The following is a 27,632-nucleotide window of genomic DNA, read 5'->3' on the forward strand; positions in this document are numbered from 1 at the left end:
TGAAAATAATCCCCTAAACTGACTAGCTGGGAATCACAGAAAAGGACCGATCAGTTCACCCCCTGAAAGCTGAGCAGCCTATTCTCTGGGCCTCAACATAAGCCACTCTCACTTCAGCTCAGGTTTTGCCAAGAAGTCTTGGTATTGGAACACAATCTGGTAGGACTAGAAATGGTAGTCTCATGCCCAGGCTCACTCTTCTTGACAATTTCTACTCTAGAAAGAGATATGAAAGCTTAGAGAGGAGCTGCCCAGGACAGGAAGGGAGCAGAGGACTAGCATGGACTGTACACCCATTATGAAACAGGCTCTGTGCTATGCGGTTTCCACACAGCATCTCATTTTGTCCTTCCAACAGTTCTGGTGTCATTAGCCACATGATACAGACAAGGAAGGGTTCAGAGAAGTGGTTTCACTCGTATCATACTGTCAGAACATAGCAGGATAAGGTGTCTTTCTTCAAAGCTCATGTTCTTTTTACTCTACCATTTTCCTCTATTATTGTGACTATAATGAATAAGACATTTAAAGCCAATATGTAGAAACTCAAGCATCTAAATACTATTTCCCTGAAAGATCAGATGTTGTGGAAAAGACACACCATTTACTCCAAAGTTGTCATTACAGAAATCATTGTTAAAATTTCTTCTCCCAGAATTACTTGGTGCATTCTTTGGAACGTCCCCTTACTCTTTGAAGATGGAGCTATTTACCCTTAGAAAAGACAAGAAGAGATGTCTTATGTTTGGAAATATACAAAAGCTTCTCTTAGAAATCAGGTAGGGTAAATATGTTTCTTAGGGGCTGAGAAATGGCATTTGTTTCCAAAGCTGGGTGAACACAAAATTACAAGATTGGCTTTCTTCTGTACCTTGCACACTGACCATGAAGGCAATTCTGTACGAGGAGCTCCACAGTACTTTGAACAATGGCAACCTCACAGGAATGAATAAATTCCAAGTTGACCACTTTTAAGTGACATGATTCATTACTATGAACAGGTCCTGTGTGTTAGTTAAAAATCCTGCCTCAAAGGTTGTAGTCACAATATGAACCATGAAATACATTAGGCACTTCATTAAAAATGAAGAGAGTCATATCATATGTATCACACAGAAACATGGTATATAAAGATATTGTATACATGGATAATTTTCAAATAAGTCACATCAAATTGTCAAATTATCAAAAAATTATACATAAAACAACTATGAGGAAGGATCATATGAACCAACTTGATAAGCACAAATCTCCCCATCTCACTTTCCCATACTCAACCACTCTCAGTAGGGCTGGGTTCCCACCTTCTCCATGAAGCCTTCCCGAATTCTCCTTCGCACACTCCACCTCCACTACCAACTAGCCCTTGAAGGGCATCTTCCTCCCACAAAGAACCAAGGTGCTTCGTTTTATTATGACTCATAACTTTTTTATGTCATATTATTGTTATTTGTGTGCATGTCTCATCTTCCCTTGCTGGATTTTAAGCTTTTTTAACTTCAGGTTCTGTGTATGTTTTATTTTTGCATCCCCCATATACCTTAGCAGAGGGGTGTGAATAAAGGCCAGTGTTCCAAAGCCAAACCAACTCAGGTAGGCTATAAGTTAAACCCTAGAACAACCCCTGTATATATGCCTACAAAGCCAAAAATAAAGAAGGAATCACAAAAATACTCAGTCTAAAAGAAGAAAAATGGAACGAAGAACCAATGAGGCATACAGAAAGCAGTAACAAGATGATACATTTAGACCTAATCATAATGATATTCATATAAAATGTAAATAGGTTAAACTTTCTAATTAAGAGATTTTCAGGGGTGCCTGGGTGGCTCGGTCGTTAAGCATCTGCCTTCCACTCAGGTCATGATTTCCGGGTCCTGGGATCAGGTCCTGGGACTGAGTCCCGAAGCAGGCTCCCTGTGGCTCCCTGCTCCACAGGGAGCCTGCTTCTCCCTCTCCCACTCCCCCTGCTTGTGTTCCCTCTCTCACTGTCTCTCTCTTTGTCAAATAAATAAAATTTTTAAAAAGGAGAACGATTTTTCAGATTGTATAAAAAATCATTATTAGTTATATGCTATCTACAAGACACCCACTTTAAAGACATAGATGAGTTAAAAATAGACAATAGAAAATATGGGCATGAGTTCACAGGAGAGGCCTAGGCTAGAAATATAAATATGTAAGTCATTGGGATATAGACAATTATTGAGGCTAGGCCACATGCAATCACCCAGAGTAAGAATATAACCTTTCTACATTTAGAATGTTTGCTTTGTGCAAGACTGTGTTTTAAATTTTTGCATTTTAATGACCTCCCTTGGCTTATGCAGACTTCAAAATTCTCTATTGTTTTATACTTCACTTATTTACATTAATTGCCTGACTTTTGAAGTTATTTAATTTTGCAATTCATGGTACAATGAGCACAGGATGTGAGAGTACCTAATATCTACCAATTCCCAAAACTTAGAGAAAAACATATGATATAGGATAAATAATACTTCACTGGGTAGGAGCAAGTTTGTGTTCTAAATGTGGTCTTACCACCAATTGGTTGTATGATCATTAACAAGTCACTAGTTCTTTAGAGACCTTGGTTTCCTCATCTGTAAAATGAAGGAGTAAGTCTAATTATTCAAGCTCTCTTGCTTTTAACATAAACAGGCTCTGGTTCTATGACATCCGTATTAGTCACTAAAGAAATAGAGTAAGAGTTTTATATAAGACTGACCAAAAGAGCTCCATTCAAAAATTCCAAGCAGATCCCAATTTTTTTTATTTTTGAGAGGTCACAATTGAAATTGAGACCTCAAAAATGCTCAAAAGCAAATACTCACATAGTCATCTGTGGCATCTTTGACAGCTGTCATAGTTATTACCAGGACCAAAGGCACAATGGTGGTAAACCAGGTCAAGGAGGAGATTTCTGGAATCAGCTAAAACAAACATTGCAAATAGTTTAGGGCTTTTAAGTTAGGAAATACATCTTCCAAATTTTGTCATTATATACGACTCACAGAAAGTAATGGGATTATATTATTTGTGCAAATGCAGAATAACTTTCATTAACTAAGTATTTGCATTCACTTCTAAGACACATAGAAGTGTCACTGAACAAATTTTCAGGCTACTTGACAAAAAATAAAATTTTTATACCAACTTGAGAAGTAAATTTCTTGAAATTTTTCAGATACTCTCTCCCCAAGATGACCCATGTCACTTGTCTTTTCTCTGCTTCTCATCTCAACTTTTAACAATTTCCCTAACTTTTCACCAATTTCAAAAGAGAGATTCTTTGAGCATCTACTTTGCACCAAACACTGTGTCAAGTACTTTCCATATTTTACGTCATCTGACCCTCAGAAAGTTCATCGAGGTAGATTCTGTACCAGAGTTGTTTTGCACACACCCATAGGACTTGTATTCCATGTAACTAGTACCCCCAGTGCACAACCTAGAATACATTATGAATAGTGCCCTGGAGCCAGGAAATGGTACAGTCCTAGGTGTCATTTTCCCATTTTGTGATGAAGTACCTGAGAGCTCACCCTGCTGGGCCAAGAACATACACTGCTAAAATTTGAACCTAGATCTATTTGACTCTAAAACTACCCACATGAGACATAATGACAGTTGACAGGACTCTCTTAGAAATGTGGTTTTCAGATGGCGTTTGATATGGAGCTGCTTCAGAGCCATCAGGTAGGGAAGAGTGGGGTGGATGTGGTCAGTATGTGGAGATCAGGCCCCGTCAAAAACAGCTCTAAACTAAACCAATCTTATACAAGAGCTTCCATATAAAATTTATTAAAAAAAAAAAAAACAACTCAAAAGCTTCCAAGGTACCAATAAAAACATTGGCCTGAGCAGCAGAAAAGCTGGATTCTAGTCCTAGTTCTATCATTGACTCATGGTAAAAGCTTTACACATTCCTTATCCTTTCTGGGTCTCATTTCTTGATCAACAGAAGAAAGGAGGCTGGACTAAACCATCCCAAAGGCTCCTTCCAGATATAAAATTCTTTAAGCAAGAGCCTTTGACTATACATAAGAAAGCCATTAGAGAAATGAGCTCAAAATTCTGGAATATTGTAAAGAGTTATATAAAGAAAGGAAAAGCAAATTCATAGAGGGGGGAAAGAAAGAAATCTTGGATTCCAGAGTCTTTTCGATAAATTGTAAGGTATACATTAACTGTGGGGCTTTGTTGCTGTTGTTTTGTTGTGTCTGTTCAGCATCCGTTCCTTCTCAAGTATACCTTAGGAAAGGATCTCACCCCTTCTACTGTCAGCACAATGTTGGCAGACTCATTCCATTCTGGCTCCACATTTTGGCATGTGATCTAGGTCAAGACAACTATTGCTACAAATTCTTGGGTCACCATGATTAGTTTATGGATAGCATGGTCCAGTGAGAGCTAATCACAAGATTTGCTGAAACAACCAAAAAAAAAAAATCATGCTCTTTTTTTCTCCCTTTCTCTCTCTTTAATGTTGGAGTTGAAGCAGGAGAATAAAGGTCTAAAGCTTTCAGGGGCCACCAGGTGGAGAGGGCCTGCTTCAGTAAGGCCAACATGGAGGAAAGAGAAACCACATCGTATTGAAATAGTTTGCCCATGAATCCAGTCATACATGAAATGAGATATATTCCTAAATATATTTCTTTTTTGCTTAAACAAATTTAGGTTTCTGCCATTTACAACCAAAAGATTCTTAATACAAATAGTTATTCAATTAAGTAAAAATAGTACCCAAAGCTATTAATCTGAACTGTGCACATTTAATCCATCTTTTTACCTTCTAAAATTAACACAGAGCCCCACACATTTTGAATGTACCACTTTGGTCTGATTAAATTACTCTAAAATAGAGGCGCCTGGGTGGCGCAGTCGTTGGGTGTCTGCCTTCGGCTCAGGGCGTGATCCCAGCGTTCTGGGATCGAGCCCCACATCAGGCTTCTCTGCTGGGAGCCTGCTTCTTCCTCTCCCACTCCCCCTGCTTGTGTTCCCTCTCTCACTGGCTGTCTCTCTCGGTCAAATCAGTAAATAAAATCTTTTAAATAAATAAATAAAATAAATAAATAAATAAATAAATAAATAAATAAATAAATAAATAAAAATAAATTACTCTAAAATAAATACTAGGTAAGTGACCAGCTCTCATGAACTGTTTATCTATATTCTTTCATTTATGCATTTTATTTCCTAAAATATCAGTAAAAGCTGAAATTTCATTTAAGCTCAAATTTTAGTCAGATGGGAGAAAAAAGGAAGTTTATTAACTACCAATTAGCCACCAAAAACTGTAAAAAATAGTCACCCTACAGTGAAGGTATAGCATACATCATTTATTTTATATACGAAAGATGCCATTGTTCTTAGAAACAAATGAAATTGCCCAATTAGGTTCCCCTAAGTACTGCTCAGCTAGACTGCCTCAACTCTGGCAACACCCACGATGTCAACAGGAGAAGGAGATAAAGAAAAGAAGGCGGCTATGGGCAATAATTATTAGGCTCTGGTTTGGTTCAAATAAAGTGCATAGCTGCATTCTAAAATGACCTCAGTGTTTAAAATGATGGATGTACTGCTTTTTACCCATTCCTAGCCCTCCCACATTTGTGAAAAGAAACAGCAAAAATAACATTCAGAATCTGATAAGAAACGTTTACCTAATCATGAACGTTTAGCCGAGTGAATTAGCTTACTTTTTCAAATTATATGAATACTTTTAACAAACAGATGATGAAGAAATACAACGTAAACATTACCTGTAAAAGCAGAAGGAAAAGGAAATAGGCGTTTGCCACTTTTTGGAACTGTTCAAATAAATTAATTGGCAAGAAGGTAAGAATGCTGTACTTGGATGTGTGGATACGATTATCCTGAAAAAGAAACAGCATCATGTTAGACTGGGGCAAGGTATTGCTCATTATCAGAATACCTCTAAAACTTACAAGGCTAAGCATGAATTATACCAGAACAAGACAGATAAACCAATTATCTAGAAAATTTTAAGTTCTCTTGGCCCAAGGTCTTCATTTTCCTAAGTTGACACTCTCCTTATAAAGGTGAAATTACTGGCCAGTGCCATAAAATCACCCATGACCTAAAAATGTATCAAGTACAATACCTGCCCCTGAGATATTTTATGCATCCATTCATTTGGCAAATATTGCCTAAGCACCTACTGTACACAGACACTGTGTTTATGCTGGGGCCCGTGAGGTTGGAAGAAACTTCAGGGATTATCTGGTCCACCTTCCCACCCTCTAGATAACTCTGATTAAGGGAACCTAGGCCTGTCTTTGAAAGTCTTCTGTGATGGAAAACTGACCACCTCACGAAGTAGCCTATTTCTACTTCAGATTTGGAATTGCTAGAAAGGTCTATTATGAGAAACCCAAATCTGCTTCCCTGTAACTTTTTACTATGTGCCCAATTCTATTCCCATGGTCACCTATACCAAGTCTAAGCCTTTTATATGTTGGAAACCTTCAAATATTTGAAGACCACTCACAGGACTTCCCAAAATCTTCTCTACTCTGATCCAGGCATTCTCAAACCCCTCAGCTGCTCCATGACTTATTTAATAGACCTCTCTTCCTGATCAGTTTCTTCTAGATTTATCCCAACCTCTCTGCATCTTTCTTAAAACATGCTGCACAGAAGCAAAAACATATTGTAGATCTGATTCAACCAGCCCAAGTACAGTAGAGACTTCGATGTTCTGTGTTCTGGACTATTGTATTAACATACCTTAAAATGTCATCAGCATTTTGGCAATTGTATCTCACTGTTCACTGAGTTTAGATGAACTAAAACCTCTAGATCGTTTCTTCATAAGTCACTATGAAATCGGGTCTCTCTTTCCTAAACACTTATGGTTGATGTTCTAAAATACTGACGTACAAGTTCTTTCATATACTCTTATTACACCAACCTCATGAAAAAATTAATTTTGAATATACCATCTTAAATTATTAAATATTTTCTGCCATCAAAAGATTTTCAGCATGTGCCTTTTATATATTCTTCCAAAGCTATTGACTAATACATCACAAAGGACATGACTAAAGACCAAAAATATATATTTTTTTTTAATTAACAAAATAGCTTTCTGTGCTGATGGCACTCTCACAAACATGGTGAACATTCCTAAAATCACTGGACTTTCTGCAGTTAGTGTGGTAAGCACCAACCCCACAAAGTGACACGGTATAAGGCAGATTCTCTTCATGTCCAGGGAAAGCAACATTATGACAGGAAGGAGAAGTGGCTACAGTGGGCAGACTAAGCCAATTTTCCAACAACAGACTAAAACTACAAAGATTGTGCTGAGGCTTGAATATATTGACCCCAACTACAGATCTAAGGGAATGGTGACTGTTAAGAGATGCAAGGCGGGGCGCCTGGGTGGCTTAGTCAGTTGAGCATCTGACTCTTGATTTCAGCTCAGGTCATGATCTCAGGGTTGTGAGACTGAGCTCCATGTGGGGCTCCGTACTGGGCATGGAGCCTGCTTAAGATTCTCTCTCACCCTCCACCCCTCCCTCCCATCCCCATAGGCATGAGCATTTTAAACTGGTAGGAGATGTTTGATGGCAAACTACTAGAGACCTTTCCAGAGATTAACATCTTTTTCAGTTGTTTCTATAACACATATTCAGTTTTATTTAACCATTTATAAATGCACCTAACTATACTCCCATGAGGCTTAACTCCATCTTATCTATAAAGATAGCAAAATCTGGGGTGATAAGTCTTGCTGAAATTCTGAATCAATATGCCCAGAGATTTTCCACCCACTCATATTTTAAAACTGAGGTTAGTCAGTGTGACTTAGTTTAAGTGAAATTATACTTCCAGTATCACTGTTACTGTTAAAGAAAATATGGGCACCTGTTAAAATAGGGGGTTTTTTTTTTTTTTGGTTTTTTTTTTTTTGGAAGAGAGAGAGAAAGCATGAGCAGTGGTGCTTGGGGGTTAGGGGAGGTGTAGAAGAAGAGGGAGAGGAGGAATCTCCAGCAGACTCCGTGCCCAGCTCAGAGCCCGACACAAGGCTCGATCTCATGACCCTGAGATCATGACCTGAGCCAAAATCAAGAGTCGGTCACTTAACTGACTGAGCCACCCAGGTGCCCCTTAAATAGCCATTTTTAACATTTGCCAGGAATCAGTGTGTCTAGCTCTGTGCAATAAGCTGTGGGAGATAAGAGAGGTGCCAAGCAAAGAGTTCCCAGGTTAGTTGGTCTAATACATACTAATGTACTGCAAACTGTTCTGTAAGCTGATGATGACTACTTTGCAGTGAGCTATCTACTCAAGGTCTGGGCTGCAAGGAAGGCTGTGAGAACTGTCAATGATGAAACATTTCTGAGGAAGGGACTTGGAGAAAATGGTAGGAAGGAGGAAAGCTAAGGAGAAAAAGCAGTTAACCAAAAAAAAAAAAATCACAGATTTCTGTTTTATATTTTCTTCTAAGTTGAAACTAAAATGAGGTTAAGCCTGTATCTTGTAAAAGGACAGATGGAACATCTGCCGGGAAGCTCAAAACCATGACAGGAATTATAAAGAAACTCTCCTACAAAATCGAATCCCACATAGGTGAAGAGACAATTGTGCAGGACAAAGGGATAATGCCAAAGGGGTCTGTGACAATTTTCTCCTATTTGTTTAACTTGACATATAGCAGTGATTGTTATGTTCTTCTGGCTCTGCTGGGACTTAGTCACAGATGATGCAAACCCTCATAGCTATGCCTGGGAACAAAGGACGAGGGCTCCCCCTCCTGGAGTGTCTCTGGACCCATTTACCTTTCTTTATCAATTGAAAGAAAAAAGTGTTTCTATTTCCACTGCCTTATCCAAGGATGTGAGTATAGGTAAGACCTTAAATATTCAGGCATTTCATTGAACCAGCCTATTGGCTTACAGTCAAATTAATACAGTTCATTCCATAATACGGCACAAAAGATCTTCACCTCTATCCTTTTAGCATGACTTTTCCACCATGGACCACTAGAAACATTCCAATTCAGAATTGAGGAGGGGCGCCTGGGTGGCACAGCGGTTAAGCGTCTGCCTTCAGCTCAGGGTGTGATCCTGGCGTTATGGGATCGAGCCCCACATCAGGCTCCTCTGCTGTGAGCCTGCTTCTTCCTCTCCCACTCCCCCTGCTTGTGTTCCCTCGCTCGCTGGCTGTCTCTGTCTCTGTCAAATAAATAAAATCTTTAAAAAAAATAAAATAAAGAAGAAGAATTGAGGAAAGGGAGAAGGAAGAGGAGGAGAACAAGGAGAAAGGAGTACATCTGGAGAATCCATACAGCATCTTTAGTGCCGAAAGAAGCCAGGCTGGAAGTCATGGCTTTAGTTTGTTAGCCAGGTGGACCAGGTAACTGACCCCGCAACGAGGTAGACTTAACCACACAGTCGTAAGCAATTCCGGAGCAGGGGAGGCCTCTCGTGTAGTGGGAAAGGGGTCTCCCCCTAGAGGAGTATCAGAGAATAGCTGTTCCCTACAGAGAGCTTGCTTCCAAGAGGAAGAGGGCAGAGCTGAACTGGTGAGGCCCAGATATCCCTTCAAGATTGAGATATCAAATAAATAACTCCACTACAAAGTAAGTAAAGGGCTGGAAGGAGAAGTGTCACCCCCAGTAGAGGTCACTTCACCAGGAAGACAGCATCGGGATGAGAAAAAAGCATTGCTCTTCTGAAAGACGCCCTGAGGTCGGCAGAAGAAGGCTTACTTGGGGGTCTACAAAAGGGGCCATGAGGCTGTACTACAGAGGTCAGAACAAACTGAGGCTAGAGAGAGTAGTTCCTTGGAATCCATACTAAGAATTTTGGACTTTATCATAAAGACAGAAATCCTAAGTGAAGAAAGAATTACTGAAAAGTTATAAGCAAAGAAGCAACTTGATGAGATTCTAATTTTAGAAGATTACTCTAGCTACAGGATGGAGAAGTAGTTAGAAATGACACAAGACACAAGAATAGATGAGAAAAGACCAATGAGAAGGTTTTTTCATCCAGGTGAGGGATGATGTGTGGCTTGGAACAGGGGGTGACAGAAAAGGTTGACAATGAATAATAATTAATAAAATAATAGCAGCTGACACTTATCAAGCTCTTCCTATGTGTACTGTTCAAAGAGCTTTACAGTTCACAGCTCATTTTATCCTCACAATATCCTTATGGAATAGGCACTATTTTCCTCATTCCTCATAGTAGAGGAATCCCAGGTTTAGAGAGATTAAGTAATTTAAGCAAGGTTATACAGCTGGTCAGTGGCGGAACCAGGATTGGAAACCAGGTACTCTGCTTCCAGAGCCCACTCTCCTCAGCAGTGTACTTTGCCCATTCAGGACAGGGCAGTTCTCTCTTCTGCTTTCAAATCAATCAGCCCTTGCTCTCTCCTCCACTCTGAATTTTTGGCCTGCACCCACTTTCTTACCAAGGAAAATAATACCGTGTATCTACATTTTCCTCTTGAGTCAACCCCCTCTGTAGGAGCTCTGGTTATCTATTGCCTGATGTATGATTACAGTTTCCTGTGTTCTCTTTCAATCCCCCTCCAGAGTGATTCTCTTGGTCCTTGACAAAGTTCAATGCAAGTAAACAGTACAGATAACCACTCCCTTCGTTTCGCTTTCCAACAGAGCAGCAGTTGCCAAAGTCCTTTACATTTTAACATTAACTCTTTGGTACAGGGAAAGAATAAAGTAAAAAATGATAAATTCTGCAAAGGTGGAACATCAAACTAATATTAGCAAAATGAGAGGCATTATGTTTTATGAGATTTTATTGTGTAATCGTATTGCTTAAGAAAACAAAGCAAACAGAAAATAACAAACACTGCTAAATTAGTAAACAGGGCATTTGGGGAGTTTACCTAAATTCTTCCACTGGAAAGACAGAGCTAATAATACTTCTCACCTACATATTTATGGGACTATTGTAGAGATAAAAATGAGATCATGGATGTGACAGTATTTACATTGAAAGACTTATACAAACACAAGATTTTTCTGAGCAATCCCCAAATAATCCAAATGGATTTAGGAAATTCAATGTACTAGGCAGAATAAACTGGGTATGCCACAGTAACAACTCCGGAGTCTTCACGGCTTAAAATAATAAAGGTTTATTTCTTGCTCATGCTACTTATTCAACATGAGCCAACAGGAAGACTCTGTTCACCAGAGTTACTCACAATGGACCAGCCACCATCTCAGATACTTCCAACTGCAGTTGCAAAGGGAAAGAGAATGCTCTGTTTCATACATACATGGATTAGAAAGAGTCACCATGTGCCCAAAAGGCAGAAAGCCAGGAAGGCGGATGGACACCACAACCAGAAATGGAAACTAAGCTTAATATTTAGAGAGTGTGAGATGTATCAGCCATAAAAAAATAAATATCAAAAGCCAAACTTAGTGCTACAAATCCAATCTTATGTTTAATGCTTGGTGTAACAGACATTTGACTACCTTCCCCTTCCCCTCAGCTAACAGTACTCCAAATTACTTAGTCTTGTGGTCTGGATGAATTCAATTCTCATCTATAATTCTAGAGTCAGACCCAGATTAGTTTAAGCCAACTACATGGCCCATCTTCCTAATTACAATTTTGAGTTCAGGGATTAGCACATGACCCATGTCAGTTCTGGGAATTTGCTGGAGATGTTGGCTTTCTCTTTCTTACTGGATTCCAACCTGGAAGCAAGGAGCCTTAGGGATCACTGACAGCATCTTGGGACCATGAGTGGGGAGGCTGCCAAAAACGAATTCAATACTGAAGATTCAGGGCCAGGAAATGCAGAGAAAGAAACTAGACCAAGCCTCTCCTGAGGCTAGCCCTATTTCTGGACTTCTCAGTTTTATGATTTGTTCACTGATTTTATTATGTAAGTCAATTTCCGTTAATTTTTCTTTGACTCCCAATCAACCAAATACAAGATAAGAATATTAATAATATATCCAAGATCAATTTACATTTTTATACAATAGTGTACTTTTCTCTCTATATTTGCCTTAAAGAATGAGTCATAGACAGCCAAGCCTAAATGCATCTGGTGGTTGTCCGGGGACATTGCCTGCGTCTGTGATCCCACAGGCCAAACCCCAGGAGCTTTCGCAATGAGTACCACAGTTTCCACACTCGCAAAAGATCTTCCCTCCCACATTTGATGAAACATTTTTATGTCATGACAGCTATAAAAAGTAACTGTCAGGAGCTTGAGGGGGAAAGAGCCTAATAGTCTTGCCATTAGAGGAGAGAGATATATGGTACCACATAGATTTCAAAAAGAGAAATAGTCCTGACTCTTAAAGAGAAATTATCTCTAAACCATAAAATAAAACACAAAAAGAGTCAGCATCCACAGAACACTTGCATTAAAAAAAAAAAAAAGGAAGTGGCCTAAAGGCACTTGCACCACTCAGGAAATATGTGAAATAGCCACGTTTATGCAAAGGTCCCAGAAGAATTCATGTATGGGGCAAACGAGCCTGGAGATTGGGTGTCTGGCACCTCACCGACACCAGGCAGAACCGCAGCTCCTCGGTATTAGTCAAACGGTGCCCAGTGAGGGATGTACAGCATTCAGGGCTGGGAGGCTCGGCAAGATGATAGTGCTTCTCTGTGGACAACACTGCTCAGTGAGGGTGGGGCCACAGAAGAGTCTTTACAGAGAGCCATCAATAAGCGTCATCATGGTTACCACCACCACCATCTTCCTAAGGCTCTCCTGAGTCTGGGCTCCACAATGTGAACAAAAGCATTTGTGGGGAGGGAAAGGGGAGCACACATTTCCCCCAACCTTCATCCATTCACACAACAAGGGCCTTTCATGTGACAGGCACAGTCATTGAGCCAGGACTACACGTGTGAACAAAGTCTCTACCCTCCCAGAGCACATCTGCATTTTAGCTGTGGGGAGAGAGACAGGAATGAACAGACAAACTTATAAACTGATCAGTGCTATGACGAAAACAGTGAGCAACAGAACAAGAGCACCTTGCCTGCCAAGACTCCCTTAGGAAGCCTGCTTATTTGACATTTCAAGTTCATGCAACCTCAAGATTACCCTATCTGATGAGACCACGGGGGCACTGGTCGTCCAGGGGATGCCCAATAGTCCTTCAGGCTACTTAAAAAAAAAAAAAAGTAACCTTTATGTATGGTTTAACAAAGAAATTTAAAGTTGAGGTTATTAACGTTTAATGCACAGATTTCCTTGACTATGTATACACATATATATACATACATACTATATATGTATGCTTACATTTATATACATACATAACTACATACATAAAAATACATAGAGTAGGGGCGCCTGGGTGGCTCAGTCATTAAGCGTCTGCCTTGGGCTCAGGGCGTGATCCCGGAGTCCTGGGATCGAGCCCCACGTCAGGCTCCTTCGCTGGGAGCCTGCTTCCTCCTCTCCCACTCCCCCTGCCTGTGTTGTCTCTCTCTCTGTCAGATAAATAAATAAAATCTTAAAAAAAAAAAAATACATAGAGTAAATACATGTATATTGGGAAGGTTTTTTTTCTTCTTGCTGGGTATTTAATCCGGGCAACATATTTGGATTTATTTTTTCATTAAAGTATAATTGACACACAATGTTAAACTAGTCTCATAGAGGACAGTGATTTGGCGATTCTATACATTACTCAATGCTCACCACGGTAACTGTACTCACCATACAACGTTATGACAATATTATTGACTATATTCCCTATATGCTTTACTTTTTATCTCTGTAACTTACAAGCTTGAAAGTTGTACCTCCTAATTTTCTTTACCTGTTTCGCCCATCCTCCCACCACCCTCCATCTGGCAACCACCAGTTTGTTCTCTGCATTTAGGAGTCTGATTCTGCCTTTTTGTCTGTTCATTTGTTTTGTTTTTGATTCCACATGTAAGTGGTCTTTCTCCGACTTATTTCACTTAACATAATACCCTCTAGGTCACAAATGGCAAGATTTCATTCTTTTTAATGGCTGAGTAGTATTTCATCATATAGATACATCACATCTTCTTTATACATTTATCAAAAGACACAGGAAGGTTTTCTTTTTATAAGTAGCGAACATGCTCAAAAAAAGTTTGCAAATTGCCAGACTATGGAGTGCCTGGGTGGCACAGTGGTTAAGCGTTTGCCTTCGGCCCAGGGCATGATCCCGGTGTTGTGGGATCGAGCCTCACATCAGGCTCCTCTGCTATGAGCCTGCTTCTTCCTCTCCCACTCCCCCTGCTTGTGTTCCCTCTCTCGCTGGCTGTCTCTATCTCTGTCAAATAAATAAATAAAATCTTTAAAAAAAAAGAGAGAGAGAAGAAAAAGAACATTGCCAGACTAAGCATTGTTATAACCAAAGAAAATGAGTATGACCCATGTGTCACCAAGACTTGGATGCGAAATGAAGAAAGTATGACTTTGTGTATAATGGTGTTGCTGTGTCATATGACGACACCTGTTAACATGTATGGTCTCCCTACATAGGCCCAGCACTGTGCTGAGCACTGTGCATACATCATCTCAGATAATCCTTCAAAAAATCTAACGAGCTGTTGCTATTTCAGCACCACTTTGCAGATAAAGAAATTGAGTCTTAGAGCAATTACAGGGCTGCCCATAAAAGCTGTTTTGTAGAGTCATGTGTTCTCCCAAATGGTATGTGCTTCCCGGGAAATGAGCCAGAAACAAGAAATATCTGGACTCCCTCTTAATTAATAAATCCACTGACCCTCCTAGAATGTTCTTTGGTAAAGAAAAGACCCTTTCTAAACCAAAGGACAGTGAAAGATGCACATTAATTCCATCAGCTAAAGCAGTCACTTTCAGTCCCTTCAATCTAAGGAGAGCATCATTGGGCTTGTCTTCATTTCCCATCTAGACCTCAGAAACAGACAGTGCCTAGGCAAGCTTTCAGCCTCAGTCTCCCCCCAGAGCAAACCTGCCTGGCGGTAACATAAACCTTGTTTTCTTTTCTATCCTCAGAACTTAGTTTAGTGTTCCAGCTTCTCCAGGACTGTTCTAGGGCTAGTAAATGGCCTAGGAATAGTAATGTGTCTACATAAGAACTAATTTTGGACAATTACCAGGGGAACAAATTAAATTTCCCTCTGAGATTAATTTAATCACACTAATTTTTTTTCCCTCCAGGGTGTTTAGATGCATACAACATATGAAATGTTCTAACTAGGCCCAAATAAAAAGTTAACTTTTCTTTTGCGACATTTGAAAAAGTAAAAATACTCTTAAAGGTATACAGGTTGAGAGACAGACCTAGTATATGCCTTCTCCAGAGAGCTAAGATATAAAACAAAAGGAAGCCATACAAAGGAGAAAAAAAATGAAAGGCTGTATTTCAGTGGGACATTCATAGGGCATCCCTAATGGTTTGTTTGCTTCTATCTGCTTTGCCAAAGCTCTTCTGTGCCTCTTCCTTGTAGATCTGCCATCTGCGGGGAAACAGGTCCTCAGCTTTGGCCTATTGGCCCATCTCATTCTAGGGCTTTAGAGGCCCCGAATGACAAGAGTGGGCATTTCTTTGAGTTGATATGGAGCTGGCTTGCTCAGGCCCATTTCCTGAACCACAAGAGTGTCTTTGGACAACATAGTGCATACGAGCTGCTTTGTTTATTACGACTAAAAATTAGACCATGTTCACACTGCTATGCCATCTGGGAACCAGGCCAAATTTCAGGCAAGACCTCAGCATTTATAACAATAACAAAGGCACAGTGGAAAAGTCCAGTTAATGAGGAGACACCCATAAAGAAATTCCCAAAAGGCCGAAGGGTTATAAGAACACACTACATATAGTCTAATCCTTCCTAAGACTCTACCTCTTACACTAGGGGGCTACACAAATAACACCATGCAATTTTCTCCTGGGGATCAGATGAGAAGTGTATCTCTGAATTCCCACCCCCAACGGGGTGCTGGGGCAATTAGGACCCATGGCCAAATGATGGAGATGCCCTCCTACAACATTCCTACCTTTTCCTGGTCTCCAGCCCATTCTCATCCAGGGTTGGGCACTAAATCTAAATTTAGACAAACCCACATCACCTGACTTTGTGATTTTTTGTCTTTTGAGTAGTTTTTACTTGAGAGTAAAGGATAAAGGAGAGGGAAGAATAAAGGACCAGTTGGGACACTAGGAAAAGAAAATTCTCTACATGGGATGGGAGAAGAGTGAGGCTTCAAAGTATCTTCTATAATTTAAGTACAATAGCGATAATAAAGGCTTATAAATAAATTGAAGTGTCAATCTCTTATTTTTTGTGATCCCATTATCTACAAAGAGTTTAATGAATTTTCAGCAAATTTGGCAGTTTTTGGTTAGGGTGGTCTGAGTTAAACAAAGACTAAATTTGCTTCAGGGAACTGGACTTGGGGCTCCTGGTGACATACATAAAAACAGGCAGCTGTCTTTGTAGGAGCTGACAGATTCAGTAAGAAGCTCATGTGAGTGCTGAGCAGAGCAAGAGCTGCCATGATATGAACAGAGAAAATGCACAGTTGCTTCATTTGTGAGTCTTCAGTCAAAACTCACTAAGACAGATGCTCTCAGTCACGGAACTGATTTGCAGCTGAGCAGCTCACAGAAAAATTCTAAGTACTAGGCTCCAGGGTGGGTTCCAGTAGGGGTTTGTTTATTTACTAGCTAGTGATCCACCCACGCATCACTGGGAGGCCAGCTAGGAGTAACAGTGAGTGCACAGAGCAGACCAGATCCTTTCCCCTGTTTCCTGAATGAATAAAGGCATGAATGAATGAATGAATGAATGAATGAAGGCAGGCAGGCAGGGAGAAAGGAAGGGCAGGCTCCTGGTTGCATCACCCACACCTTTTCCACCATTTCATTCTACTTCCTTCACATTCCTCTTTCCTAGTGCATTCCTCTTATACATTCCTCCTCCTGATTGACTCCATCTGGGATAAGGATTCAAAAAGTTCATCCAGACTCCTATGCAAGTGTGTCGGTTTGGGTGAAGAAAAAGCCAAAAAGTTTGGTAAGTTTGGCAGAATAGAATTGGGAGGCATTTCATGGGAATAGAAGCCTGTGCTCTGTGACCCTCCACTGAGGGTCGCCTGTGGCAATATAAATGAGACAAAGAATGTGAAGAGGGTGGAGGATGGGAAACCCAGGGGTCTGACTATAGCATGTGGCCTGAGGATTTAATGAGAAACTGGTTTTCCCAAATGGTTATTTTACTTGTAATAACAAAGGATGTCAAATCCATTTTAGATATTCTCTTCCCACAATAGTCCTTTTCAGGGAAATAATTTGCCTATAACCTCAGTAAGGAAAGTGACACCCAGAAAGGCTAAAAACACTTGAAAAGACCAAGCCAGTAATGGGCTACAGAACCCCTTCACCCTTGGGCCCTAGGAAATTTTCTGATTACAAACCTGAAGAAGAGCCCCTACTGGACTGTGAACTCCTTGAAGAAAAGTACTACTGAGTCTTGTTCACCTCAATGGATCTCACCCCCAGGCCAGCTACACAGCAATTCCTCAATAATTGTTGTTCTTTATAATTTTTAATAATGCTTATTAATTGTTCATAATAACCGTGGTTAAATAAATGCATGAATAAATGAATAAATAAGGAGTCGACTATAGCAGTGATTCAGAGAAGCCCTCTACCAAAAAAGTTGACACACCTATTATATATGTTACAGGTCAACTCTTTGGGTCAAACACATTCTCTGGCCATTGTCTTCCATTTTGACTCTATACCCAAAGAAGGATACATTAATTTCTAACTCTTCATTGTGTCAAAGATCTCTTTACAGCAAACTGCCAGGCCACTAGGTAAAGATGGGAAGTAAGATATGGGGAGGGAAGCTGAAAAGTAGAAGGTATGGTATATCCCAACCCTAAATAAGCTTCGCCTGAAAGCACTTTACTTACCATTGCATATACTTCAGGAAGGGACTTATCACAGCCTAGATCACCAACATTATACACCATCCACACTGTGAATTCAAACTGGATTTTGCATTTGTGAATGAGCCCCACTGTTTCCCTGAAAATGCTATTGAAATATGCCACCTTTCTGTTGCAAAAATCACATTATAAAATACTTTTCAACATGTGCCCTCTTACTCATGACAGAGACAACTATTTCGACAGAGGCTATTATAAAGGAGAAGAAGGAAGCAAAGAACAAGGCAGAGGGAAGGATGGAAAGAAGGAAGGGAGTTAAGAAGGTAGACATGCCTTAAAAAAAGGAATTACATGTAGAAGATGACAAATCAAACTTCCAATTTAAAATTCATAGATAGGGGCGCCTGGGTGGCACAGCGGTTAAGTGTCTGCCTTCGGCTCAGGGCGTGATCCCGGCGTTCTGGGATCGAGCCCCACATCAGGCTCCTCTGCTATGAGCCTGCTTCTTCCTCTCCCACTCCCCCTGCTTGTGTTCCCTCTCTCGCTGGCTGTCTCCATCTCTGTCGAATAAATAAATAAAATCTTTAAAAAATAAATAAATAAAATTCATAGATTAATACGACACTCCTTGAAAGCCTTGTTTCAGGAAAGCTTCAAGAGCTTCTTGAAGACATTTTCCCCAAAAAACTCTAAGTCATATTCCCTATAAAGAAACAACGATCCAGTTAATAAGTACTTAGTGAATGCCAATTGTCCCAGAAATAATTGAGTATTAGGAAAAAGTGAGGGCTTGGATTCCTCAATCTGCACGCAGTGACTCAACATTTTACCAGCTATGTAACCTTGGAAAAATATCTCTTAGTCCCTCTAATCTTCAGTGTCCTCATCTATAAAATGTGGGTAATAATATCCACCATGGATGTGAAGATTAACTGAGAACACATTTAAAGTATTAGCATTATGCTTGATAATTACTTTTTTTTTCCCCTCTCCACCTCTTGTCAAAATCTTCAGGGCACTCCTAACTAAAATAAGAACAGAGGATTGGTCCATTGCTTCTGAAACCCGAATGTGTATATGAATCCTTTGGGCGGTTTGTTAAAATGCAGATTCTGACTCAATAGCTGGGGAGGAGGGACTGAGATTCTGAGTATCTAATGAGCTCCGGGTAAGCCAGTGATGTTGATCTGAGGTCTGTAGACCACACTTTAAGAAGCAAAGTATTAAATAACCTCAAAGAGTATTGATAAGCACAAATTTCTGTTATATAAGCAAGGCTGCATGTATTTTTTCAAAAGCCTATGTAAATAGATTAGTACAAATCCAAAAAGTCCCATTTGTGCACCATAGATTATGAACTTCCAGAGAACGCTGAATTTCACCAATAAACCATGAAGCTGAGTCATCACAAATAAACGCCTTACACCTAAAACACTTAGACTATAAAGACAAAATGTCCTTTTGACTCAGCTGAAGATATTCTTCCAGACTTCCTTAATCCTTCAAGAAAAATACATTGAATGAAAAGAAAAATCATTGGAAAAAATGGAGATTTTTCACACATTTTCAGTTTAAGCTCTTGCAAATAGAAGATCAGATGAAGCATTAAGTTGGAAAACAGGAGTATGGAAGAAATTCCACAGGTATGCGAAAGCAAGGGGAACTCGGCAGGGTGAGGAGAAGAAATGGGAGTGCAAGAAACCCTTTTTTTAAAATGCTGAAGTGCAAAAGGTAAAATACTGATCATTTGCACAGGCAATAGCGTATAGGCCCTGTAAAGCTTCAGGAATTTATTTGTAATTATTTGTTCATAAAACAAATTCAGAATTATTCCTGATGTTAAAATATTTGAAGTATTGGGGCGCCTGGGTGGCTCAGTTGGTTAAGCCAGTGCCTTTGGCTCAGGTCATGATCCTGGAGTCCCAGGATGAAGTGCCGAGTCCAGTCAGGCTCCCTGCTCAGTAGTGAGTCTGCTACTCCCTCTGACCCTATCCCCGCTTGCATGCTCTTTCACTCTCTCTCTCTCAAATAAATAAATTTTAAAAATATATTTTAAAAAATATTTGAAGCATTGATTTTCAGAAATCTATCTACATATATAACAATTCACATTTGAATTAAACAACAACAACAACAAAAATTCAACAACCTTTCATATTCAAAAACTTTAGTTCCAGCATGTCCCAGGAGTACTTTTGAATGAGCTCATCATTTTCTTCAGTCAGTTTAGGTTGAAATGGGCTAAAAGGTGACTTGACACTTGACTTCTGGCTAAATGGTTCCCCAAACCCAGATAGACCATTTTTATATAAATACAACATGGTATTTTAACATTCTTCCATAACTTTTAAAAGACATTATTACTAATACAACTTTAAGAAAATGATTCATCTCTTAGAAAATCGTCTTCCTTACCCAGATATAGTGAAAATGCTAATTATATGTCTAACACTATTCATTTTCATACTTAATATTACAATGTCTTATACTGTTATTTCATTCATGCATATGAAATAATCTCAAATTCCAAGGAGATAGCAAACTCTTGAAGGGCTAACAGTTATTTTATATTTTTTAAAAGTCTCTAAAGTATTTAACGAAGTGACAAACACTAATTTACTTCATCCAAGGCTGAAAACCCAACTGGAAAAAAAATACAAAATAATACATGGGGGGGAAGCAATTCCATTTCTCAAAACAAAACATGAGCTTAATATAATTGTTAGTAATTCACAAAAGCCCGTAATTTCCAGTACAAAACCTAGAGAACCACTTTTACCAAAATAAGGTATGCACTAGCATAAATGCGTATTTTTCACATTTTTCAGCATAACATCTTCATACAGTTTATTAATTTTACCATATCAGAGAGCAAGGGAGAAGAAAAAAGCCAAACATTTCTTTAACTGATTTTCTCACCTAGAAAAGTCTGAACAATGCTGTCTCTGCAAAACATTACGAAGAAGTTCAGCGCATTTGTGCTTCTAACCTCAAAAATGTCTTGCTTAGAACAATGGCGTTTTTGTGGCATTTGGGCTACAAGAGTGTTTAAAATATCGCAACATGGAACTAAGCGGTTTGCAAGAATCATAGAAACAGGACTTGGAAAGGAATCTTTGAAGTTCAATTATTTATTCCACCCTCTGCTTCCATATAGAAGCCATCTAACCGTAAGAACTTTAAAAAAAATATTTCCAGTTATTAGGATAAAAAGCAATAATATACTTAAAAATTAGGTTGGTAGCAAGGACGGTTGACTACAGAAATTGGAAACTAGGTAAGTCAGAAATTCATAATGATTAATGGTCCAATGACAACTATAGGGAGGCATCTAGTGACAAGGTATCCTCAACTGTCTTGTACTCAATACTTTTATTACTAGCTTAGGGCAGTGATTCTCAATCCTGTTTGCTCATTAGAATCACCCAGAAAGCTTAAAAAATATACCAGAGGTTGGACTCCACTTACAGAGCTTTTGATTTAACTGGCCCATCGTATTAAATACCAGCGAAGATGCAGAAGACATGCTGTAAGTCTGCATACGACACAATAATGAAAGGGATATTTAATGACAGAAGAAGTTGTGTGCCAAGTTCTATGACAAGCAAGATAAAGAGATAAACGTGACACAGTCTTTGTCAGTAACGATGAAAATGAGATTAACAAAAGATTAAGAGGAGTCAACAATCACCAAAAAGCTAGTACAATCTCAGACTGCAGTAATAATTCTTCTTCTACTTCTAGCTGCCCAAATAACTTGTAGAATATGGTGTTTGACTCTGGAACAACCCACTTTATGGGTTGGTTATAGAAAACCTAAGTTCCTTGGGGATAAAAGGGAGGAGGGAGAATTGCAGATGACTGTCCTGGAGGTTAGTCTAATGAATGAACCCAGGTTTGGTATTTTAAATACATTATCAGAAGGTTTGTCATGTGAATCACGATACATGTTTGCTCAGCTTTGGCCTCAGAAGAAAAGCCAAACCAATAGATAATAAAGCAAGAGAAAATCGATTTGGCTCAACTGAAGGAAAAACTGTTTAATAATCAAAACTATCCAAAGACAAAGCCCCAGAGAAGTTCCAAATTCAGTCAATAAATACAAAGGCTGAAAATATGTTATAGATAGGGTGACAGTCCCAATTTATGCCCACTGTCTCGGCAAAATAACTAACAGGATCGATCCCCTTTCATTCTCAAAAGAATCCTGGTTTGGAAGATAAATTATCTATTCTCCCTAGTTTGGGAGTATCATCAGAATAATTAAAGAAAAACTGAGCCAGGTGGGACCCCACACCTCTCACCCTTTCCCACTAAAGAGAGGTGGTGAGTAGCCATCTTGTAAGGGATATAAACAAAGACTGGATATGCATCCAGTGAGAATTCTGTAGAAAGAAGTGGATGGGAAAACTTGAAAGGATAATCCCACACTGAGATTCTATAATGAACTTAAACTAACTTCTTTACAGTACCAGAGAAGTCAGTCAGGTTTTTCTATTTGTATAAAGCAACTCTTCTTCCCTGCATTTTTTTCGACTATTGGTGTGAAATGATGTCACCATCTGCAACCTATCCAAAAGGCACCTGGATAGCCACAGCCATCATGACATGACCTTGTTTCACCGCAAGCTTCTCAACCAAGGAGCATGAATGAAACCCAGAACAACTAGGGCTGCTAGAGAACTCAAGAGAGGGATACCAGCAGAGATTCATATCACTGATCTAGATATAGGAATCTAATTGTTGTCCTGTGCTTAATTCCTCAAAAAACAGGCTCTCTCTAGTCAAGCAAGAATATTCTTACAAAAATGTATACACAGAGTTACAACCACAGCCATATCTACACGCATGCATTCATGCCACACATACATTTATACCCATACGTATATAGCTCCTAATCGACTCCTAAGATCATTTTTAAAGTATCTTCAGTTTGACTTTCATGCCTACGTAGCTTACCTCTTAAGAAACGCAGAAAAAGCCAGATACAAAATACAACAGTAATCTGACCACTGGTTTCATAATTGTGGACATGAATTTGAGGCATTTTTAAAACAAATGATTTGATTAATTTTCCAACTACAAAATGTAAAATATGGTAATTGCCATCTTTTCATAATATGATTCACAGAACCACACTATCTGGTCCAGTACAGAAAACTACAAAACAAGATAAAAACCACTTTGAAACCGTTGGGGTTGGTGGTTTTTCCGTTAACTTCTCAACTGTTACTGAACTTGCCCAATTTTATCCACATGATTGATTTATGGATAACTTTCATAAACCTTTTGCCAACAAAGGAAACTACATTTGCGGTGCTCACTCCACACAGGAAGTAATTTCCCTTCCTGCTCCATCTCTTCATTTCTTGGTCTTGGTTTCAATTTATGCCACTGTAGCCTGGCAATAATGAGCTCTAAGATTCTAACACCAAAATTAGCTTATTTTAATTCTTCTAATTCCAATTACATACTGCTTGGAGACTGAAAAATTTCACGCCATTGCAATGAAGAAAGCGAAATTAAAAAAAAAAAATCTGTGTGAAATCTACTTGAAATTTACATCACAAACAGATGAAATGGAACAAGTTTATGAGGACACTGAAATTATCTCAAGCCCGGAACAGGTAAATTAACAAGCAAACATTTCAGAGTTTTAGAGCTTAACTGGGTTCTTTAATTACCTTATTGTGCCATTTTAGAACCCTTAGAAATGGGAACTCAGATGTTAAAAGATTAAAACAGACCGACCAAATTAAAGAAATAAGGAATCAGACAAATGCTGAGCCAAAGAATAACACTGTTTAAATGAATCAGATGTCAAAGAGATAAAATATTTATGCTTTTAAACTCTTAAACCCAGAAAGAAAATGAAATCAAGTCCAAAAATTACCTTTTCTCCTACAAGTAAATTACTTCTAAAGGAAAAACTTCTGTTACATAGAACATAGAATAATTTACACAGATATTAACAACACACAAAACAGAAGACAATTCTCCATGTTTGCGGGGGAAAAAACCACTGTTGCTATGGGAATACCCCAATACAAAACACAGCAACCAACAAGCAGAAACCCGTAACAAATGCAAGTTACTGGCACTTTCCACACGAATTCCAACTTGTCACACGGCTTGTCATCATCTGTACTCTTCAGAGCATAAACTGCTCTGGTAGTCCGGCCTATTGATGAGGGTCCACAGGACGTTGGCGCTGCAACTACGCGGCTCAGGAAGAAAAGGAAGAGAAACCCAAATTTCCCATCAGGCTGGGGTGTAAAGCAGGACTCAGATGTGTCCCAGCACGTTGATATCCCAGGAGTCTTCCCCCCCCAAAAAAATAGAGTTTTACCTTCCCATGGACTCGGACAGACAAAATATGTGAGAGGATTCAGTCAAAAATGTACTTACTTCCAGTGAGCCTGAAAGCTTTTATACTACTTCTCTCCTTTTTACTGCAAATTCTTAATTGAGTGGACTCTACCCCATGCCCTTTTTTATGCATATTTTTTCTGCCCTTTGACTTCCAAATTCCAACTTAAAAAAATAATAATAATAAAACTATTTTTTTCAGGTCCTCTAATTGCTCCCTTCTGATAAAGATGTTTTTCTTACGGTATGGAAGTTCCTCAAAATAAATAAATAAATAAATAAAAACAAATACCGTATGATCCAGTAATTCTTGTACTAGGTATTTACCCAAAGAAAATAAAAATGCTAATTCAAAAAGATATATGCACCCTTATATTTATTGCAGCATTATTTACGATAGCCAAGGTATGGAAGCAACCTAAATACTCATGTACAAATAATAAGGAGGATGTGAGATATATAGATATACATACACATACATATACACACATACACTTGAATATCATGAAGCCATAAAAAGAATCTTGCCATTTGCAACAACATGGAGGGACCTAGAAGGTATTACGCTAAGCGAAATAAGTCAGACTGAGAAAGACAAATATCATATGATCGCACTCATATATGGAATCTAAAAAACAAAACAAATGAAATAAAGAAGCCAAAAGCAGAATAAGACCTCTAGAGAGCAAAGTGATGGCTGTGGGGAAGATGGGGGAAGGACGGGCAAAATGGGTGAAGGGGAGTGGGAGGTACAGGCTTCCAGTTAGGAACAAAGAAGCCATGGGAATAAAAGGTACAGCACAGGGAATATAGTCAGCGGTATTGTTAATGGCACTGTAAGGTGGCAGATGGTAACTACACTTGCCGTGAGCACAGTGTAACAGACAGCTTTGTCGACTCACCATGTTGTACACCTGAAACTAATGTAACGTTGTGTGGCAACTATACTCAAACTTAAAAATCTTTAAAAAAAATAAAATAAAGATGTTTTTCCCTAGTTCTTAATCTCCTGAGCACTTAGCATTAGATATCGTTTATCCACCACTCTCCCTACCTCCCCCACCCCCATTTCCTGAGAAGCTCCTTTCCTCTGGCTTTCATTTCACTGTCCTCCCTTTGTTCTCAATGTCTTGCTGCTCTCTGCTCCTTCTTGGGCTCCCTCTTCCTCTAACTAAATGTTTCTACCCCCACACCACACAGCTCAGCCATCACTTTTCAACGAATTCTAGTTTTTTCTTAGCTTTAAGCATCCTCTTCCAACTGATACCCCTGTTCTACAGCTATAAGCCCACCAGTTACATTCCATATTACCTTGGTATCTCCATTTGGATATCAAGTCAATTTTATCTGGAAGGCAAATAAAATTCTTTTTCATTTTGCGACTCCTCAACTCCTGAAAGCCTATTGATGGGTTGTGGGATATCGGTGAGGTTCGGTGGGGTGAAGTCCAGAGCCGACGACCAAGAAAGAATTCTTGAGGCATCTTTGGTGCAAAATGGCGGTTTATGAAAGCACGGGGACAGGACCCGTGGGCAGAAAGAGCTGCTGCCCCGGGTGGTGAGGGGTGGCTGATTGTATACTACGGGGTTGGGGGAGGTAAGGAAAAAGGGAGGCTGAGAAAATACTTTCATATGTTAAAGAAGATTCACAGGATACCGGAGGCCTTGCCATTGTCAAGTTAAGGTTGTTTTTCCCTCTAGCAAGGCATTAGCATTAAGAAACTTCTGGAGGAACATTACACTCTGCCTGCTTCAAGTGTCTGTCCATGGGCTGCAGGTTACAAAGACATTCAATTGTATTTACATTTACTTCCGGAAGCTAGGTTATTGATAGAAATGCTTTGTTCTTGTAGACTGCTAAGACATTTGTAAACTGAGGGAGACTCAAGTCTTGCAGGACTGTGGTCTCTATAGGTTAACTATTTCTTTTTCCTTTAGGGCAGCCAGGAGTGCCTGAGGAATGTCGCCTATATTTCATGGGGGGGGGGGGGGGTGCGGGGTGTCAGTTTCTGCTTTGTCCTCAGCTTGCCTTCTGTTCCCTCATCACTATTACCTCATACTCAAATTTTCTTGAACGATCTGATCTCACCTACCCGAACAATAATTTCCTACAACACACCCCTCACCCCCAATTAGGTCCAACTACAGCACTTTGCTCATTGCTCCCCTGCCTAATGTTGATGGTACAAACAAACAAGGCTCACATCAATTCCCATTTCCTCTGGCAAGACTTCCTCAAACACTTTCCCTAACACTTACAACCCACATCACACAATTAGGATTTAGCATTACCCTTTCCTTGTTACCTATTACCAAGTTTGTTCTGATGGGCTAGTCTTCTCTTCTTGAGTAGAGCATATATGCTCAGGTAGAGAGCAGAACCTATACCCCCTGCCCTAGTAATCCCAGTAGCATTCAACACACTGCCCTTCTGAGCAGATACGGCCTTCCGACATGTACTTTCGGGCCCACTAAAAATAGCCTGCTCATCTCAATTTCATTTTTTTTTTAATTGAAGTATAGTTGACCCACAATGTTACATTAGTTTCAGGTGTACAACACAGTGATTTGACAACTCTATAGGTCACACTATTCTTGCCCCCTTAACCACCTATTCTAAGAAAAAAAAGAAGTGGAAACATATAAACCCTGTATAAATGGGTGGGAGAAAAAAGTTTGTTTTGAAGGGCGTCTTGGTCATGTCATTGTAGCACTAACAGCTGAGAGTTGGCCAAGCTGTCCCACTGAATCAACACTCTTCGGAAAACCCAAATGATCATTGTTCTAGCAAGCAAGAAAATCACAAGGGCAACAGCAAATTCCATCCCACAACCATGATATCGACAAGAGATTTTAAGATTCTAGGAATAAATCAGGGCATCAGAATTGCTATTTTTGGATGGAAGACTTTATAAGCAGGAAAAACTACTTGGTCACATTTTCACCAATTTATATAAGCCTTTTCACTTCCTAAATGGGATCAACAATTTAGCTCAAAAAAATATGCTTTAGAAACTTCCTGTCTACGTTTGCGCATATAATGCATTCAGATATGAAGCAAGCAGCTTTACTGAAGTTTCTGAGTTTGAAGCAGGGTAACTTCCTCATGACTCAAAGGAGTTCATCTCCTTTCTCATATCTTGTTGATGTTCAAGAGAATGGAGTGAGGGTGGTATGTGTCTGTGCCTATTTAAAAAAGGGAAAGAAGAACCAGTGGGAAAACCAATGTTTTCCAACATCGTTTCTCTATTTTTAAACAAAATCAGAAAATAGCCATAATTAATCTAACACTTTTTCCTGACATTTTTTGACATCAACACATCTCAATACAACTACAACTGTTTTCACAACTTC

General features: G+C 39.3%; 1 protein-coding gene across 6 annotated transcripts in view; it reads right to left on the minus strand.

Annotated features, from left to right (window-relative positions):
* Nucleotides 1-27,632, minus strand: part of ATP8B4 (ATPase phospholipid transporting 8B4 (putative)) — a 246,914-nt gene that overhangs the window by 151,807 nt on the left and 67,475 nt on the right. For all 6 annotated transcript variants that reach the window (XM_087859264.1, XM_045812106.2, XM_087859266.1 and 3 more), the window contains 2 exons: nucleotides 5,769-5,882; nucleotides 2,838-2,936 (listed from right to left, as the gene is read on the minus strand). In XM_087859264.1, coding sequence (XP_087715390.1) covers nucleotides 2,838-2,936; nucleotides 5,769-5,882 — 213 coding nt within the window. The remainder of the gene's footprint in view (nucleotides 1-2,837; nucleotides 2,937-5,768; nucleotides 5,883-27,632) is intronic.

The sequence above is a fragment of the Ursus americanus genome, chromosome 36, assembly GCF_024610735.1.
Source record: "Ursus americanus isolate L20-20 chromosome 36, mUrsAme1.1.p, whole genome shotgun sequence".
In the NCBI taxonomy this organism is placed as follows: Eukaryota; Metazoa; Chordata; class Mammalia; order Carnivora; family Ursidae; genus Ursus; species Ursus americanus.